Source organism: Rhinopithecus bieti, unplaced genomic scaffold, assembly GCF_001698545.2.
Source record: "Rhinopithecus bieti isolate Rb0 unplaced genomic scaffold, ASM169854v2 scaffold_1853, whole genome shotgun sequence".
Classification (NCBI taxonomy): domain Eukaryota; kingdom Metazoa; phylum Chordata; class Mammalia; order Primates; family Cercopithecidae; genus Rhinopithecus; species Rhinopithecus bieti.
In genome coordinates this window covers 4172285-4191615 of record NW_016804151.1, presented here as the reverse complement: position 1 = coordinate 4191615, position 19331 = coordinate 4172285, and the positions used below count along the sequence as shown (strand labels likewise).

Genomic DNA, 19331 nt, shown 5'->3' with positions numbered 1-19331 from the left:
TATTTATTTATAGTGAAGTATTAACGGCTAAATGTTTACTCTTCTACTCAGAAAAAAAAAACATGAAATTACAGTGATTAATACAAAGGAATGGCTCATTGCTATGGCTCTAAGGGGAGAGCTTTCCTAGGGGATGGGAGGACTGGGATCTTTGAGAAGCAGTTTGAATTCCAACAGCCACATCCCAGGCTGAGGGAGCCTGGCCTTCTAAGCTTGGAACAGAAAAGCCAAGGCCCTCCCAGTTCTCAGGCTTCCCCTCTTCATCAGTCACGCCCCCACCTTCACCTCCCTGGAGGTATCTCCACCCAAGCCAACTGATGGATGATGCAGGACAGAGAATTAGTGCATCAGGCCAGGTGTGAACTCAGTGATCTCAAGGTTCCCGGGCTCTGAACATCCCCGATTCACTCAGTTATGGATAAATAGCCTCACAGAGCCTTTTCTCTGAAGCTTTTCCTCTCACCCACGGGCTTCCATCTGCCAGGTGCTGTTTTTAGACTTCCATTAAAGATGGAATTCCCTGAAGGACAGGTCAAGAGGCAAGTAATAAACGTGACTTGAGGCTTATAGAAGAGTTCCCACATGGTGTAAAAGAATTGGGAGGGAGTCACAAATGAAAAAGCAAGGACTTAATGAGAATGTTCCCGATTATGGTGGGGATGAATACCTCTTGTCTTAGGCTCCCCTGAGGAGCAAATAAGAATGTGTTTAAGCTGAATCAGATTAGAAGGAAAGAGAAACTTCACACTAGCAGAATTTTACAAATCCCGAGAGCAAGATGTCGCGACGAGTTGCTAGGACTTTCAGAACAGACATCTCTATGCTGCACTGGGGAGGCTTTGGACATAGTGCTAGCTGTACCAGAGGTAGCCATAGACAAAATAGGGAAAAAGAGAAAAGCAGAGTCTGCCAGCCACAGCAGGCCTGGCTCTCGCAGTGAGGACTTGGTGTCTCCTATTGAACATAAACCACTTCACAGGACATCACTGTCAGGTCACTCTTGACCATGTAGATCAAGACAAAAGCAAGACCCTTCCATGATCAACTCTGAACACAGACAAAAATATGACCATTGTCCCAACCACACAAATAGCTAAACACCCACTCTCCAGACTACTATGAGTAATGACCACTTCTGTTACAATCACCAACTTTAGCCTGTCAGAGGGGAGAGGTTCTCCCCACTTCTTGACAGCACCCAATCCCTGCTTCCTTACACCTTCCCCCAAATTACATAACACAGGCCCAAATTCTCTAACCAGTCCTTTCCAACACTGTCTACTGAGACACCCCTGTGGTCTCCCATAGTGTGCAGTCATCCATGCTAGAACAATCAAGACACCCAAGTTGTTTAACTACAGGGGTGCTCCTGGGGGTCTTTAGCTTGAGGGCACTGACAAAGGCAATCACATGTGGTGCCCTCATGATGACCAAGTCTCTCACAGTCCTTTCCAACACTGACCCATCCCCACCTTCACCCTAGTCCCACCGCCAAAAAGGACAGGCAGCTTGATGTCTCTGCAAACACAACTGCATGCCAAAGTTCCATCCATCTGTATCTTCCTAGATATTTCCCTAGAAGTTTAGGGCAGGATGGAGGCAGTACATTTTTATCAGTACCTAGAACAGTGCCTGACAAATGGTAAGTGTTCAATAAAAATGTACTGCGTGAAGGAATGATTCAGTCATTCAACCAACTACGTTTCTCCAAATCCTTGAAGATCTAAGCTGCTTTAAGAATGTTCACAAGGAAACAAGAATGTTTAAAGAGTAAGCAGTGATGCTTATCCTTCTAAACATTCTGGTGGCATTTGCTGGTGCACAGGAGGTTCTGTTTCTCCATACCAAGCCTCCACCATCCTCCATCTTGTTCTGTACCCCAGGCTATGATCTCTGTGAATTGAGTCAGCCATTTTCCCTGACCCTCTGGCTTCCAGGTTCAGCGAGCAGGAATCATCAGCAGATCAGAGGGCAGAAGACAGAATTCTGTGGAGACACGGTGGATTGCCTGCATCCCTCTACCAAAACCATCCCACCAGGCAGCTCTTTTCTACAGTTCTCTCTGGATCCAAGTACCAACGTCTATCCCTTGCCCCTTCAGGCAGGAGTGTATCCTTATTGATGCAGGTCTTCGTGTTTCACTATCCAACCCCCACCCACACCTTTGTGAACAACTTGTTAGTTAAACTTTGAAATTTAAATTACCCCATTGGTGTCGTGTCTTTCCCACCGAGATGAATCTAACTGATACAGGTGGCTTCAGCAGCCTCTCATCCATACCGACTTGAACTTTCTGAATGGCTCTGGGGGTTCAGTGAGGGACTGGGGATGCAGGTCTACCCTTTGACTGCTTATGAGAAGGTGCAGACCCTACTAATCTCAGGGACAGAGAAGACCCCATGATCCCCCATCTAGCAGGTCTTCATGGGCTTAGAGGACCCAGTAATCAGGGAGCAAGGAAAGAAGAGAGAGAACTGGGACTCTTCAGAACCTAGGATTGTGGCAGCTGTGTTTTTCAAACTTCAAGTCAAGGCAACTGCCTGACGGGTATTTGTGGGAATAATGAAAGAAAACATTTAGAATGGGGCCTCTCCTGGGAACCCTGGGGCATCAGGTGGCTTCCTCACCTGTGGTGGCAAGCAGATGCTGTGGGCTGCTAAAAATGTCTTTCTTGACGTTACGCAGGGTGACTATGTACTTGGTTCCAGGCAGCAAACCGAGAATCTCGTAGCTGTGCTGCTCCTTGGGCACTCGGATCTGCTTCCCAGAGAGCTCCTTCCCCAGGGGGTAGTAGTTGAGGAAATAGTGATCCACCTGGCTGGAGGGCTCCCAGCTCACCAGCAGAGAATCCTCCGTGCTCTTGAGCAGCTGCAGGCCCTGTGGGGCAACCACTGCAGGCAGAACAGGAACAGGGAAGACAGGGAAGAGAGGGTGAGCAAGGGAGGCAATCCAGACCCAGTCAGTATTCCCTGAGCACTATAAGGGTGGGTGTGCAGGAGGCAGACCAGTGTAAGGCGCCATTCCTGACCCGCAGAAGTTATTATCCGAACGACAGGTAATTAATACTAACCCCCTCACCGCACGCACACACTCACACACAGCCATTAGATCACAAGACCAGCGGTCCTCAAGGTTAGGGCCTCAAACCAGCAGCATCAGCATCACCTGGGAACTTGTTAGAAATGCAAATTCTTAGGCCCCATCGCAGAATCAGAAACTCTGGGATTGGGACTCAGTAATCTGGGTAGGCTAAAGGAAGACACTCCCAAAGGGAACAACGTGTAATTGACAGTTAAATGCTGCATTGGAAAGAAGAGTCCGGCGGCCCAAGGGCACATCTCCGCTCTCACCCTGGGCACAGTCCAGGCCTGTGAAGCCCTCCTCGCAGTAGCACTCGCCCGTGTCGCAGAAGCCGTGGCCGCTGCAGTCGCCTGGACAGCGTCGCTCGCTGCAGTCCTCAGACGTGAAGTCTTCGTGGCACTGGCACACGCCGCGCACGCACTCGCCGTGCCCGCTGCAGTTCTCAGGGCAGGCCGGGTAGCCGCAGTCGGCACCCACGTAGGGCTCGTGGCACAGGCAGCGCCCGTCCACGCAACGCCCGTGGCCGCTGCACGCCCCGGGGCAAGCCAGCTGCTCGCAGGCGGGGCCCTCCCTGCCCTCCTCGCAGTGGCAGCTGCAGGTTTCCAGGGAGAAGGTCCCGTGGCCGCTGCAGCGGCGGCTCAGATCTGGGAGGGAGAGGTAGAACAGTAGGCTGGGTTGAAGGGTTGTGTGAGGGGATCTCCTTCCTTTGAGATCAGCCACACAAGACCCAGAAATCACTAGCCCCACTCTTAAGGGTCTGGTGATTCTGGGTCTTGCACGGCTCTTTTTTGGAGGATGGGGGAGCTCCACAAGGTAGAAAAGGTGTTGGCCCTTTCCAGCCTGGGCCAGGCTTTCTAATCTGTGACATCTGCAAACGTCTCCTCCTTTCTCTGCCTGCAAAGGCTGCAGGACCCACCCTTCTTTCCTTTTCCTTCCCATGTGAATTCCCCCTGTTCCTTCCTCTCTACATGGTGGTCATTATTTAGTGCCTTCCTATGGAGGGGCCTTAAATGCTCCACCCTGGCCAGCTGTCACTGTGGGGCAGGACTCCTGGGGGAAAGTGAGATCCAGGCAGGTTGGAGTTTGCTGGAACTAGCAAGGCTGGGACCTTGTGAAATGAGTCCAGATTGAAGCCTGGAAAAACGAAACTGCAGAAGCCACAAAATAGCCTACTCTTAACTATGGGTACTGTGGAGAAGGGAATTAACCAGGCTCCCCTCTCTGACCCTACACAGCAAGAGGCAGCTGGAGGGCAGACCGGTCAGTGCAATCTCCTCTGTGGCCCACCTTCTGCTTCTCAGAACACCTTCTCTCCTTCCTAAAAACGCTTCCAAAGTGGGGGCTCCTCAGAGGCAAGTCCATGCTGGTTATTCATGGCAGTGTCCCTGGCCGAGTTCTGTATCTGGATCTGAAGGTTAAGGTGCTCTTAACCGTAGCAATTCCTTCAGGCATGAAATCCTATGCCAAAGTACTGTTCATTATCATTGGATCAGCCTGGGCAGTTTATGTTTAAAAGTGACGGGGGATGGGTGGGGGCAGAACCTTCATTATTTGGAAAATTAAATTGTAATTATTTTACAATTGTAATTGTAATTATTTACTAATAAGATAATTATAATTTACTGATTTGTAAATTCCACTAAGGACCAGGAATCTTCTATGCATCATCTCTAGTTCTCAGAACTATACTAGTTGATAGAATTATCCTTGTTGGACAGTTGAGGAAACGTAAGGGATTTGCCCAAAGTCACACAGCTAAAAAGTGGTAGAACTGGGATTTGTAAACTGTCCTGTCTAGCTCCAAGGCCCTATCTTTCCTGTGTATCTCATCGCTTCCTCTTTGAATAGAGCTTTGATTCACAGGCATGACAGCCCCTAGAAGCATTCCCATCTGGAAGCAATAGGCCAGGAGTCTAGACTCTCTGCAAGAGATGCTGGTCCCTCCCTGCTCAGCTTCCAGATGCTCCCTGGAGCTAGTACCAGTGAATAAATGAATAAATAGCAGGGATGGGCCCCCTAGAGAAATCCTAGAATGAGAAGTAGGAGCATGCCAGAGTCACAAAGTGCTCATGAGGCTAGTGGAACCCCTGGCACATAATAGGTGCTCATCAAATGTTTGTTGAATGAATACCAGGTGGTGAGCTCACCAGTAGCTCCCTGGCAGCAGCGCTGGGCACTATACTGTTCCTTCATCTCCACCATCTCTTCCTCCAGCTTTTTCACCCGGGCCAGGAGGTCCTGGACACTGCCTGCCAACTCGCAGTCCTTCTGTGGCGTCTGAAGGCGGATGTTGTGCCTGAAGACGATGTTCTGTTCCTCCCCAGCCTCACCCAGGGCCAAGAGTGAAGCCCCATCGTCACTGACGGGCTGAGGGTCAGCCTCCACCTGAACCAAGGCAGACTTGGGCACATCGATCTTGTAGGTGTGGCTGACAGTGACCTGTTGCTCCTTGTTGCTGCAGCTGGGAGGCTCCAGAGTTGCTGGGGCGGAAGCCACCAGGAGCACAGAGCCAAGCAGGAGCCCCAAGGGGAAGCGGAACATCTCCTGGAGACTCATCCTTGGAAAGACAGGGAGCAGACCCTCCAGGATGCCTGTATTTAGAAACATTGCAAAAGAAAGCCATGGAGATGTGCTGAGGGAAGCTGGCTTTTTTTACCAGATTCTAAGAGCCCACAGGAAGCTGAGAAACCAGCAGGAAGAACTCATTCTATTTCTCCCAAGGATCCAAACCAAATTACTTTCTGTTCCTGCCTCACAGATTGCATATTCCTGCCTCCTGTCTTTGCTTATTGTTCACACTGCCCAGGATGCCCTTCTCTTCACCTCTCATTCTAGGCTCACCTGCACTTACTAATATGAAGAGCAGCTCTCTTATGTTGACAGCCTATTGTGTGTCACGCTTTGATCCCCCTAATTCTGGATCTTTACAGCAACCCTAATATTATCCTCCCTCTTAACAACATCAACAATAAGAGCTGCACATAGAGCACTTGCTGTGTGATAGGCACTATTCTAAATGTTCTAAGTGTTTCACATTTATTAACTCATTCCATTCTCACAATTGTTTGTGGAATATACTATGATTACCCCCATCTTATAGATATGGATATGGAAGCACTACTACTTTAAATGACTTGCCAACCAGGATTTGAACCCAGGCAATCTGACCCCAGAGTCCACGCTCATCCCCACAATACCATGCTGCTTTGCACAGATGAGGAAGCTGAGCAAGTTGTCCTGAGTCCCACAGCCAGGAAGAGCAGAACCTGTACTCAGACTTAAGTCCACTGACTGCAGGGCCAGCGTCCTGCTCATGACACCCACTTGTGTACCAGTAAAATATAAGAATTTCTAATAAAATTACCTGCTCCACAAAGTCTTCTCTCCTGTCCCCCTGCCTCATCCAGCTAGAGACTAGCCTCGCTTCTGCTAAGCATTCAGAGAAATGGACCTGTCCCTCACTGCTGGTCTCTTGAGTGTTGACCTGGTATTACAGTTACTCTTGTATGCAGCTTGTCTCCCCACTAGGCTGTGAGCCTGTTAAGGACAGGACTGATTCATCTTGGGGCCCTCCTGGGGCAGGAGCACAACCACACATGCTGAGAGGTTTGGTCACTGTTTCTCAAATCTATCCGTGCATGGGTGGCCCGGTTGGTCAGTCAAGCAGATGACCTGAGATGGGGCTGGCGTTTAGGTTTTGCCTCCTCCCTCACCAGGAGGTGGTGTCTTCACCACTGTCAATGGGCAGAATAACTCCTCTCTCCAGCCATTTCCCCTTGCGCCCCCAACCCCCATCTGGGATGTCCCATTCTTTGCACACTAACAAGTTGAGGCAGGACAGACCACAAGAGACCCCACTTTCACCTCGCATTTTGCTCACAGGAACCTCAGTCACATGACACATCCCAGTTGGCCTTGCGTAGCAGCAGTTATCTAGAAACTGATCTGCAGAGCTGTCTCTTGACAATGGGTTTCTGTAACCAACCTAAGACCTGCAATTATTTATGCCAAAGTTTGAAGTCAGGAAACACAGTCCTTTCCTGTGGTCTGTGTTTTGCTTGAGCCCAGGCTCTCTCTGCCTGTATGGAAAGGCACCTCAGACAGGCTCTAGGATGTGCATCTCTAAAAGTGCTCCTCATCCTGAGCCTCCGCCTCCTCGTCTGTAACGTGGGAATGACAGCACATCACCCCTCTTGGATGTGGACAGCAGTGAGCACCATGTCTGGCACGTGAGGAGGGCTCAGTCAATATTTTGAGATTTATTTTGTTTTCAATCAAGTACTGAATGTGACTTCCTTTTCTTCCTTATGTTTTTTACTATAAAGAATAATGCTGGCCAGGCATGGTGGCTCACGCCTGTAATCCCAACACTTTGGGAGGCCAAGGCGGGCAGATCGCTTGAGGCCAGGAGTTCAAGTCCAGCCTGGCCAACATGGTGAAACTCTTTCTCTGCTAAAAACACAAAAATTAGCCAGAATGTGGCAGTGCACTCCTGTAATCCCAGCTTCTCAGGAGGCTGAGATACAGAATCGCTTAAACCCGGGAGGCAGAGGCTGCAGTGAGCTGAGATCGTGCCACTACACTCCAGCCTGGGCAACAGAGCAAGACTCAATCTCTAATAATAATAATAATAATAACGCCTAGGTTGAAAGGCATCTTTCAACTATATTGATCATAAAAGGAAGAAATATTTCTAGCCACTAAGCCAAATTCTGGTAATATGTAAAATATTTTACTTTTAATAGTCATAATTCATTTAGTATCAGGAAGTTGAGGAAACAGGGGGCAAAGAGCCCTGGGAGAATAAAAGAAGAGGAAGAATCTCAATAGTATTAGATGCTAAATGTTATTTATTGAGTTGCTGCTACGTGCTAGGCATTGGCTAGGTGCATTAATCCGTGTAATTAATCCCCAGAGCTGCCATGTAAGCTCAGTGTTCCTCTCCTCACTCAAAAGGTAAGGAAACCAGATCTGAGAGGTAAAGTCATTTGCCAGCGGGTGCCCAACTAAAAGTGGCAGAGCCAGGATTCAAACGCAGACCCATCTGATTGTAAGCCTATGCTTGCTCTGCGTCAGTATGACGTTCTGATACAAATGACAAAAGAGAGCAGTTAGATACATGTCCCTATGCAATGCTTTCATCTGTTATACATGTTGTACCCAAGGGATGTGCCACCACTGTGAATTAAACAGAATAGTACCTATGAAGAGATTTTCTTTGTATTACCCCTTTGCCCTCCCACTCCTTCTTGGCTCTTCCTATCACCAAAAGCATGTATTGTTGATAATAATAAGAGCTCACTTCTTCTGAGCACTGAGTGCATTTCAGGCACTGGACTCAACACCCAGCAGATGGAATGAAATAGTCAATGGGACACTTCTTGCTGTCTTGCAACTTGGACTATGGGTAATAAGTGCCTGCACATTTCTTTCCTTTTCTCTCTCTTTTTTTTTTTTTTTTTTTTTTTTTTTGAGACAGGGTCCCATTCTGTCACCCAAGCTGGAGTGCATTGGCGCAATTACGGCTTACTGCAACATCCACCTCCTGGGCTCCAGTGATCCTCCCACCTCAGTCTCCTGAGTAGCTGGGACTACAGGTATATGTCACTGTGCCTGGCTAATTTTTGTGGGTTTTTTGTAGAGATGGGGTTTCACCATGTTGCCCAACCTGGTCTCGAACTCCTGGGCTCAAGCAGTCTGTCCACCTCAGCTCCCCACCATGAGCCACCGCACCTGGCAGTGCCCACACATTTCAAAGAGAGTGTGCTACTGGAGGTTTGGGGTTTGGGGGTGAGGTCGGGGTGAATTAGGTGGAGTGGCAGGCAAAGAGACCAGTGCCTGATTCTGGCCCAGAGGAATTCACAGAGGGAAGCGTGGCTGGAACAGGCTGCATGGCAGACAGAGGAAGGGGGCTGCAGTGTGAGAGGCCTGAAACTCAGACTTTGGCAAGGCCAAGTTGATGTCACAGAAATGAGGCATGTTAGAGCTGCCAAGAGGGCAGTTGAGGGCCCGAGCTGAGGTGCATGTCCACCGTTCAGCAGGAGTGTGCCACCCCAAGGGGGCGACTGCAGGAGGACATGCTCAGTGGGTGGGAAGGGGAATATCTAAAGATCCCACAGAAGCTCCCCACAAAGGAGGGGTGGCCCAGCACTGGGAGCATTCGCCATAACAAGGGCATCCAACGAAGGGAACCACAACAGCCCCAGTAAAGTAAAAATGCCTCTTCTTCTTTTCTAATTCCCACCTTGCCCCAGGCAGCAGCAACCTGGTGAAGCCAGAAGCAGCCATGCATGTTAGGGAGAGAGAAATGGAGGGAGGAAAGCACCAAGCCCCTTCCCTCCAGCTTCTCTGCAGGTTCCAGCGTCAGGTCTGAGCTGAGAAAGAAAAGATGTGACCTGGATGACAGACTGAGGCTCAATACTGAAATGGACTTGCCTTCCTTCATAAAAGCAATTCTCTTCTAAGACCAAAAGCTACCAGAAAAGCTCTGGAAGCTGCTTGAGATTTGTGTCAGAGGATGGAGGGAGTGGGAAGCCAGGAGAATGAATTGGAAGGCAGGTGTAGGATAAAAATAATGATATTTCACAATGGCCATCCTTAAACGTTCATTGCAAAGATAAAAGCCACACACTTTTCTCCACTTGATCCCCAGGATAGGAACTGAGGCTCAGTGGCATCGAGCAACATGTCCTGATTATGCAATTGATGAGCACACGGCCACAGATGCAACCCCAGGTGCACAGTTTCCAGCAATGGAGCCATTAACCCCTGTGCATTTCTGCCATTCCCCAATAACAACTCATATTGATCTCTGAAGCACCTACTGTGTCCATGGCAGCATATGAGTTTCCACTATCCAAAATCTTCTTCCTGGGCAAAATAGGGCTGAAAAAGCAGACTTCCCTGCCCATGCTTTCCATCCCACCCCCCACCCACAGCCTGAGACACAAATGAAGTGCAGATGGTTTTCTGAAGAAGTTCTCAACGAACGCAACAAAAAAAAAAAAAGCCATGGACTCTTGCCATAAACCACAGCAAGGCTGCCCAGAGCCCAGGTCTACAGCATTTGTTTTTGTAGCCTGGAATATGAGAAACCCCAGAAGTCCCTGTTGGAGCCCTTGGTGTTGCCTGTCCTTCTGATTTGTAACAAGATGTCCTCATTAATTACTGCCTCTCAGATTCCAAAAGTTGCACTCAGATTTTCCTGGGTAGGTTGATTGTTCGAAAGGAGATGAGAGCAAGGGAAATCCTCAACCTAACACTCTGTCAAGAGTAATGAGAAAGAATAGAAGCCTGCTGGCTCTCACTTCAACACGTGGCAGGAGAGAGACTCCTTGTTTAACAGCAGAAGGGAAGGATGACTTCATCAACTCTTTCAGTATGCACAGCAAACCACAGGCTGAGCTCTGCGACGGTGGGGAGGGGGCAGAGAGGGCAGAAGATTTTTGTGAGCAAAATGCAGGATGATACATTTCCAAATAGGGAGGATTATTCTACTGAGGGGTATTTTCCCATGGAAAGTTGGGTAAATTCTTCAGGGATGCATGAAGCAAAGGGCATTTACATGCAGGAAATGTGTATGCAGGAACCACAGAAAACCAGTTGTCCCCAAGAATCATTGTCTTACAGAGGCTAGTCATGTCTTTAATTCTAACTGCAGGAGAGGTGTTGGGTGGTGTGGGAAGCTGGGAGGGAGGGATACATTAGACTCAGGAACAAATGCTTCATTGTATTGCTTTTACCAGAAAGGCTCTTTGAGGGGTACATGACTGACCACAGATGGTCCCCCTACTTCTGCCTTCAGATGTTGCAGGGCTCTATGCTTCTGTTGTGTTCTCTCTTGGTATCTGCATCTACCCCGTGGCTTTAATTTCTAGCCAAATATTGACAGCCACCAAATCTGTATGCATGTTCCTAGCCCAGGCATCCTTGTGAGTTCAGAGATGACAGAGATGGCCATGACTGTGTTGATCCCCTCTGTATCACCAGCCTCATAGCACAGTCCTGTGAAAGTAATATTTTGTGAAGTAAATAGTAATAGCCACTGGATTTGTGTGTGTGTGTGTGTGCTTATTAGATAACGGACATTGTGCCAAACGCTATAAAAATTATCCTCATTTAATCCTCAAAATCCTGAGAGTCAGTTGATATCATTCTTTGTGACAGGTCCTCAGAGAAGTTAAGTTATTTGCCAAAGGACACACAGCTAAAAAGCAGCAGAGCTGGGATCATACACCAGGTCTGTCCACTACCCACATCTGTGTTCTTTATCTCTCTATGTCCTGTATATATAAAAAACAAACAAATAAACAAACAAAAACACCAAATGTCCTCCGTTCTGCCACGTGTTTTAAGAGAGTGCCTTCTTTCCTTCTCTCCAGGAAAATGATACCAGTATTGATACTCTATTTTTCCTGAAAATAAAAGAAACCCAAGGTATAAATTGGGTTTTCAGTTAAAAATTAATAAATCAATAACTAAATCCTGTGCCTGTACTTCCTCTGAGTGGTGCCAAGGATGATGCACTGGGAACATGAATTGTATTTCCTTCATATGGAGGTTAAGTCCCAGTCACTTCTCATGAAAAGCTGGAGAATTCCCTTCCTAGGAAACACCAAAGTGCACGGAGACTTCTGTCTGCAGGGGCAGATGGCATCTAAGCCTTGGCCAAGGAAGGAGGATAGCCCCTGAATCCTGATGGTCCTCTCGGACCCCAGGGGTGGATGGTCTCTGTGTCACCTCATTTTCCCCAAAGAAGGACACACACCCTGGGTCAGGAAAAAAAATACTACTTACGCCAAAGAAGAGAGGTAGCCAATTTCTAGCCACTGTTACAGACCTTTATACTTAAATTCAGGGCTTTCTCTGGTTCCCTTATTATCTCATCCTGCCTTGACAGTTAACCACAAGAAAATGAAAGCACTGCTTTGGGTTTTAGAAAGAGTGTATCATCGTGGATTTCTAGCACAGTCACTTAAGAAGATATTCTGTCCCCAAATAACAGGGTGGATATCATTAAACTATGAAGGAAAATGAGGGAGATGAGTGGCTAGGGATGCATCAATGTCACAAACACGGGCAAACTTGTCACTGCTTTCTTAACTCTCTTAGGCATATTTTGCTAATGATCTTCAGCTTAGGCCCTGGGTGACTCAGGGGTCTTCCTTGTACTTCCCAAGTAACCTGGTCCAGGACAGCAAGTTCTCAGCTGGCTGAGGAATCTACCCTGGTTCAACTCACCGTGAACTGGAGGCTTAGGCAACAGATTTCACCTCTGTATCTCTTTCTCCTTCAGATCCAAGAACATGGATATACAAGGGAGGTCTGTCTCTCCTAGGTTAAACTCCAGGGGAAGCAAGTACATACAAACGTTTTTATTTCTAGTCTCTGTGACGTTGAACTCTGTGCAAGCACTGCATATAGGATAGGATACAAGACAGCTAGGTGTGGACAAGAACGGAAATTTGGTTTTATGTGATAGGGCTTAGTACGGTCACATTCTGGGCATCACTCTGTCCCCCCATTCTCCTAGTTCTGTGGGACACCCAGAGAGTGCCCAGGAAGTCCTTGGAGATGACTCTCACACCAGCGTGCTAGAACCCTTTTCCTGAAGAGCCATCCCATCAAGTCTGCCCACCCACCTGAGGTTTGAAAAGATCAAGGATGGTGTCCTGACCCAGCCTCAGCACTCAATCACTTTTTCAGGGGTGCCACAGGCTAATTTTGTTTTCTTTTGACAACTGACTCTTAATCTGCCTTGTAAAGGCTTAAATGGGTGATGATAATGGTAGCTACCATTTTCTATGCATTTATTACATGCCAGGCTCTGGGCAAAACACTTTAAAATCGCCTCTTAAACATCAGGCAAAGATGTTCACTTACCCCCAGAGGATGAATCACTTTTTCACAGCAAGAACTTCCTTTAGCTTTTGTGGGACCAACGTCGTGCACAATAACAAGATAAAATAGACCCAGGACCTAAATTCAGGAACCTTTCTCTCCCATATTCAACCAAACAGCCAGTTTCCAGAATGACTAAGTATTACTTTGTATACAATTAGCCCTAATATCCGTGGGTGTGAGAGGCATCAGATTAAAACAAAACAAAACAAAAACTCTGCAATTTCTTTCTTTAGCTGTGGTTTTTTTCCACATATTGAAGTAACTTTAAAGTTCCAGCCTTCTAGCAAGGAGGAGAGTGTTTGCTAATTTCCAAGCATTTGCACTGTTCCACTCACACGGGCTGGGCACAGATTCAAACGGTGGCTGGGCAGCATTAGCAGTGAGTCCACTGTGGCAGAAACAGCAAAGTCCCTGTCCATCCAGGGATCAGGCCTGAGATCTTAGCATCCTCAGCTCACAGACTGGTGGCTCCAGATGCTGCTACAGGACCTAAACCATGATCTCATGTCTGTATCCAGATCCTATAGGAGCCAAGGCTCTGGAATGAGCAGTGAATGGACAAAAGTTTCCACTGGGCCTGGGCACAATTTCTTCAGGCATCTTCTCAGAAACAGAGCTCTGCCCACCCTACATTTCAAACCACAGAGCAGCACCGGACTGGAAAACCAGAAGCCACAGGATGATTTGAAATTTGTTCTATTTTCCCTCCTTCGGGAGTCAGCCGCAGCCTACAAATTGGGGACAAAGCAGTACTTAGAGTTGTATGAAAGAATGCCAGGTGCCTTCTTTCCTTCTCTCCAGGAAAAATGATACCAGTATTGATACTCTATTTTTTCCTGTGTCTGACACTGTCATCTTGATTCTGAGTCTGCAACAAATGTCTGAATGTCAAGAGGCCAGCTATCAATATGTAGCCCTGACCGAGCAAGGTACCATCTGATGCCTTGGTGACACCTCAGCTTTTCCAAGAACCAGTGGATTTTAGGCACTATGGCTAATCTGTGTCCAGATGTGGGTAGTTTGTTACTTTTATGTTGGAACTTGTTCTTTTCTTTTAATGCTTATATAAGCAACACAGGTTTCATGCTTTTAAGTGAAACCCTGCCTGTTCTCATTCATTCTTTCTCCATCCTTCCCCAGATCTCTCCCAAGCACAAAATTAATAAATAAGTAAAAAGTAAGACCTCCAAAAACTAGTGTGGTTTTTTGTTTGTTTGTTTGTTTTGTTTTGTTTTGTTTTGTGACGGAGTTTTGCTCTTGTTGCCCAGGCTGGAGTGCAATGGTTCGATCTCGGCTCACCGCAACCTCCGCCTCCCGGGTTCAAGCAATTCTCCTGCCTCAGCCTCCCGAGTAGCTGGGATTACAGGCATGTGCCATCACGCCCGGCTAATATTTTGTATTTTTAGTAGAGATGGGGTTTCTCCATGTTTGTCAGGCTGGTCTCGAAATCTCAGCCTCACGTGATCTGCCCACCTCAGCCTCTCAAAGTTCTGGGATTACAGGCGTGAGCCACCGTGCCTGGCCAAGTTTTTGAGATATCTTGAAATGTTTTCTTTGAGGTATTGTGAGGGTAATAGTATGGGGATTTGAGAAGTTGTCGTCTAAACAAATAATAATTAAAACCTGTAAAATTAAACATCTGGATATACTTCAAAACTGTTCAAATGTGTTTGCAAACATCCCCTTAACTGATTCACACAAAATCCAGAAAATGGGAAAGTTATCCCAGCTTCCTAATCCTAACTAAAATAACCATTCTGTTTTAGGATTTAAAAGAATAATGAGATATAACAAATACTAAATTATCCAAAAAGAGAGAGAGAGAAAGTTTTGACATTGTAAATAAGTTAAAAAGAAAAAAAGATGAGAAGGAACATCTTAAAGGAAACATTTTATACAAAAATGTTACTCCAGGTAGAAACTGATACAACACAGACTGCATCTGGCCAGGAAAGAAGATAACTATGCTTAGCCCTGACTGAGATTGGAGTATAATACTAAGGACGCAGCACATGGGTCCTGAAAGGTACCTCCCAATTCATTTCAACTCTTCGTGGAGTGGATAAGAGACTAATTACACTGCCCAGATTTTCAGGCTCGGGAATGGAGGCACCTGAGCCACCACTTTTGAGCTCATCCGCATTGGCCACCTTCCTCCCTCCAGTAAGTAAAGCTTGGGCAACTGGCACTCTTACCTGGGAGGCTGCTGGGTGCCTCTTCCAATGCTGCTGCTCCTGTGAGCTGGTCTCCTCCTGCCGCAGACCTTGGTACTTGCTGGTCGTCCCTCGTTCTCGTCTCTCCTTGGCTTCCCTCCCTGGGTTTAAATCCTGTCTAGGCCAGAGGAGGAGCAAACGGAGACTCCTGGTGTTTTCCTCCCTTCCCAGCAGGGACTCTGCTAAAAGATAATGGGCAATTCCTTCTCTTATTCTAACTAGGAAAGAAAAATATATACATTTCCTTCTTCTTTTTCACTTTGATTACACAGCAGCTAAAAATACTGGAGGCTGTTTCCATTTAAGTGAATCCAGAATAAGGATATTAAAAGAGTTTGCTGTCTCCTGGCCAGGAGCTGGGTCTTGGGGTTCAAAAGTGCATTTATAAAGTTTCTCTTTTTCTTGTTTCAGGCATTCTGGGACTTATTGCCTACTGCTTTCAAAATGGGAAAAAGTCTTTAGCACAGAAAGAAATGAGCGGAGACCCTCAGGGACAGAAGCTCTTCTGACTTCCCTCCTCCTTCATCCATCGTCTCACACTTGTGAGTGGCAGGGCTCTGAAGTGGGGGCAGGAGTAGCAGACTGGGGACATTCGGTCCCACAAGTCCACTCCGACCCTCACCCCATCCCAAATGCCTCCCACATGCCAACAGCACAAGAGTTCCAAAACCAGGAAAGAATAGTCGTGCCCCTTTCTGGCTGCCCTTCCTCTTTTGCCCTCAGATGGACAGGCCTTCATCCTTCCAATGAGCCAGAATCATTTCAATAGGGCATGGGCTGACACCTGCTGCCCTTCCTTACACCCCATCCCTCTCCTGCTCTGTGGGAAGTAGATTCTGGAGTGCAGATCCACAACAAAATGAAGGAGACCATATGTTTCCAGTTCACCTATGTCAGCATCAAATGCTGCTGGAGGGAAAGGAGACGGACAGACGGGGACCAAAAGTGGCCCCAGAAATTGGAGGGGTGCCCCGAGTCAGCTTGCCTGTATCTGAAGCTTGTGTCTGCTACTTGCAAATGACCTTTGACAATTTCTTTGTGGCTCAGCTTACTCATCTGTAAAATAGGAAGAGTGTCTTATGGTTATTGTGAGGTTCAAATGAGTAGATGGGGTAAAGAACTTAGACTAGTCCCAAGACATAGTGAGGACTCGGTAAAGATTACCTGCTACCATGATTATTGTAATTTTTAAATTCTCCTTATGTATCCCACTAAATCATATTTGATCATCTCCACCTCAGTCCAGGTGGGTTCATAGTTCTCTGCCCTTCACTTACAACCATAAATAGTTCTGCTATCTGGCCCTGGAATCCAGGCCAGCCATACACAGAGGTGACCAGTGGGGTATGAACCAAGGTCACCAGAAAATTCCCCAACTCCCAAACATCTCTTTTCTCCCTTGGACTTTTTTCTCTGCTCCTTAAAAGGGAAAATCTCTTCTAGAGGATCCTAAGACTCTATTGCACCCTCAAGGTGCTCTCCTATTCTTAATTTCCTTTCACCAATTCTCCCCAAATGAGTGGTCTTCACCAACTCTCTTCATGACCCCATTTTCCATGCCTTCAATAGGAATAACTAAACCAGTGCACCACGCTCCCAAGAAGCCACCTTCTTCTAGCCTCTCCTTATTACAGTCGGTATTAGTTAGTTCTCTGTATTAGTTAGGACATGTAGCTGTAGCAAAGAGACGCTCCAATGCAGTGGCTTAACAACATAGATGATTTCTCTCACATAACAGTAGAAGACAGTGGCCCAGGGCTGGTAGGGAAGTGCCGCCATCCACAGCACACACCCACTACGCTCTAGGGCCATCGTCTCTCAGCCAATAGGAAGGGCAAAGGGATGAGGGCAGATGGAAGTGCATGCTCATTCCTTACAAACACAAAACAAAACTTTTATACTTACTTCAGACTTGCAGAAAAATTGCAAGAATATTAAAAGAATCCCTGTATAACCTTCACTCACATTCTCCAAGCATTAGCATTTTATCATATTTGCTTTATCATTCATTCTCTCTTAATAATTTTCCCCAAAAACATTTGAAAGCAAATTAAAGACATGATTTATCTCTTTACCCCCTTATGTCTAAAAAACTGCAGTATGGGGTGTTTCCCAACAACAAGGGCATACTCTCCCATAACCTCAATACAATGATCGAAGTCAGGAATTGATATTGACATAATACTATTGTCTAATTTACAGACTATATTCAAATTACATTGATTGTTTCTCTAATGTCTTTTATAGCAAAAGAAGAATAATTTACTGGCCCAGGATTCAATTCAGGATAATTAATTGCATTTGGTTGTCCTGTCTTTAAAATTTCCTTAAATTGGAATAGTTCTTCAGTCTTTGTCTTACATGACCTTAACATTTCTTAAAGAGAAAACGTCAGTTATTTTGAAGAACGTCCTCAGTTTGCATTTGTGTGGTGTTTCTTCAGGCCTAGATTTAGGCAATGCATTTTTGGCAGGCAGCGGCAGAAGCGTGTCTTTTGATCCATCACACCAGGGGACACTTGATGGCAGTCTGTCCCCATGTTGGTGATGTTACCTTGGACCACTTGGTTAGGGTGATATCTGCCAGGTTTCTCCACAGTAAATATTTGCCCCCTTTTATTTAACAGGTATATTGTGGGATGATGTTTTTAAACCATGTAAATATTCTGCTTCTTTTCCTATTTTCACCCACTAGTTTTAACATCCATTGTTGATTCTTGCCTGGAATGATTACTACTATGGTGGCTGCCAAATGATGATTTTCCTAATTTCATCTTTCCTTTTATGTTTATTAGATAGAATTCTATTATAAAAACTAATTTTTCTTTCCCCACCTTTATTTTATCAATTACTTTATATTCAAAGTGACTCATATTCTTTTTTTTATTCTATGGGTTATATTCCTGTACTATCATTATTTTGTTGCTCAAATTACCCCAGATTTGGCCAGGGGGAACCCTTCAAGCTGGTTCCTGTGTGCTTTTAACACACTCCCATCATTCTTTGAGTGTTTCTTTACTTTTGGCACAGCAAGATATTCCAGGCTTATCTTGCACTTCTCCTACCCAGTCCTTTAAAAGCAGCCATTTCTCCAAGAAGCTTTATTTATTTCTATTAGAGAATTATGCACTTTTTGGATAACCCTAGAAAAGGTACACATCACTTCTCCTGCATCCCATTGGCCAGAATTTAGCCAGTGTGCACATAGAGCTGCCAGAGAGGCTGGCACAGTGGTTGTGTTCAACTAAACCTCAGGAGCTCTGAGTAAAGAAAAGGAAGAAAGAATAGGGGTTGATGGGCATCTTGAAGTCTGCCACAGAGCCTACCCAATCACTACTGGCAAAATGTTCTCCCTGAATTCCAAAATCTAATCATATCATTTCCCTGCCCCAAAGAGTTCCCTGTCCAGAAACTCTCACTTACAGGATTAAGCTTCTAAAGTTCTCTGTAACTGCCCCATCATGCCCCTTCCTATGCACCTCCATATCCAAATTATTCCCCTGCTATTTACAAATACAAACCATCAGGTTTTTTATTTTTTAGTTATTTTGTGAGACAGAGTCTCACTCTGTTGCCCAGGCTGGAGTGCAGTGGTGAGATCTCAGCTCACTGCAACCTCCAACTCCAGGTTCAAGTGATTTTCCTGTCTTAGCCTCTCGAGTAGCTGGGATTACAGGCACCCACCACCACACCTGGCTAATTTTAATTTTTTTAGTAGAGGCGGGGTTTCTTCATGCTGCCCAGGCTGGCCTCGAACTCCTGACCTCAGGTGGTCCACCTGCCTCGGCCTCCGAAAGTGCTAGGATTACAGGCGTGAGCCACCACACCTGGCCCAAACCATCAGTTTTAACCAACTCAGCCTCCTCTCAGTCCCTGGTAAACATGATGCTCCTCCCCTTTTCCAGACACTGGTCATGCAGCCCCGACTTCTTGAAGTCAATCCCATCTCCACATCCAAGAGATCTGCTCAGATTTCCCCACTACAATCGCCCAAATCAATGTGAAATGTTTACTTTTTTAACACCTGACTTCAGAGTTTTTCTTAGAGAGATAACTCTCTTTGTTCAGGAAAATACTTAGGATCCTCAGGACAAGTTTGCAATGAAACAAACAAAAAAAAAAAAAAAAAAAAAAA

General features: G+C 46.3%; 1 protein-coding gene across 1 annotated transcript in view; it reads right to left on the bottom strand.

Moving 5' to 3' along the window:
- Positions 1–19331, bottom strand: part of TNN (tenascin N) — a 117001-nt gene that overhangs the window by 58625 nt on the left and 39045 nt on the right. Inside the window, exons 3-6 of the mRNA XM_017866961.1 lie at positions 15180–15379; positions 5229–5672; positions 3351–3725; positions 2628–2891 (exon numbers count right to left, since the gene is read on the bottom strand). Of these exons, the coding sequence (XP_017722450.1) occupies positions 2628–2891; positions 3351–3725; positions 5229–5637 (1048 nt within the window). The 5' untranslated portion in view covers positions 5638–5672; positions 15180–15379. The remainder of the gene's footprint in view (positions 1–2627; positions 2892–3350; positions 3726–5228; positions 5673–15179; positions 15380–19331) is intronic.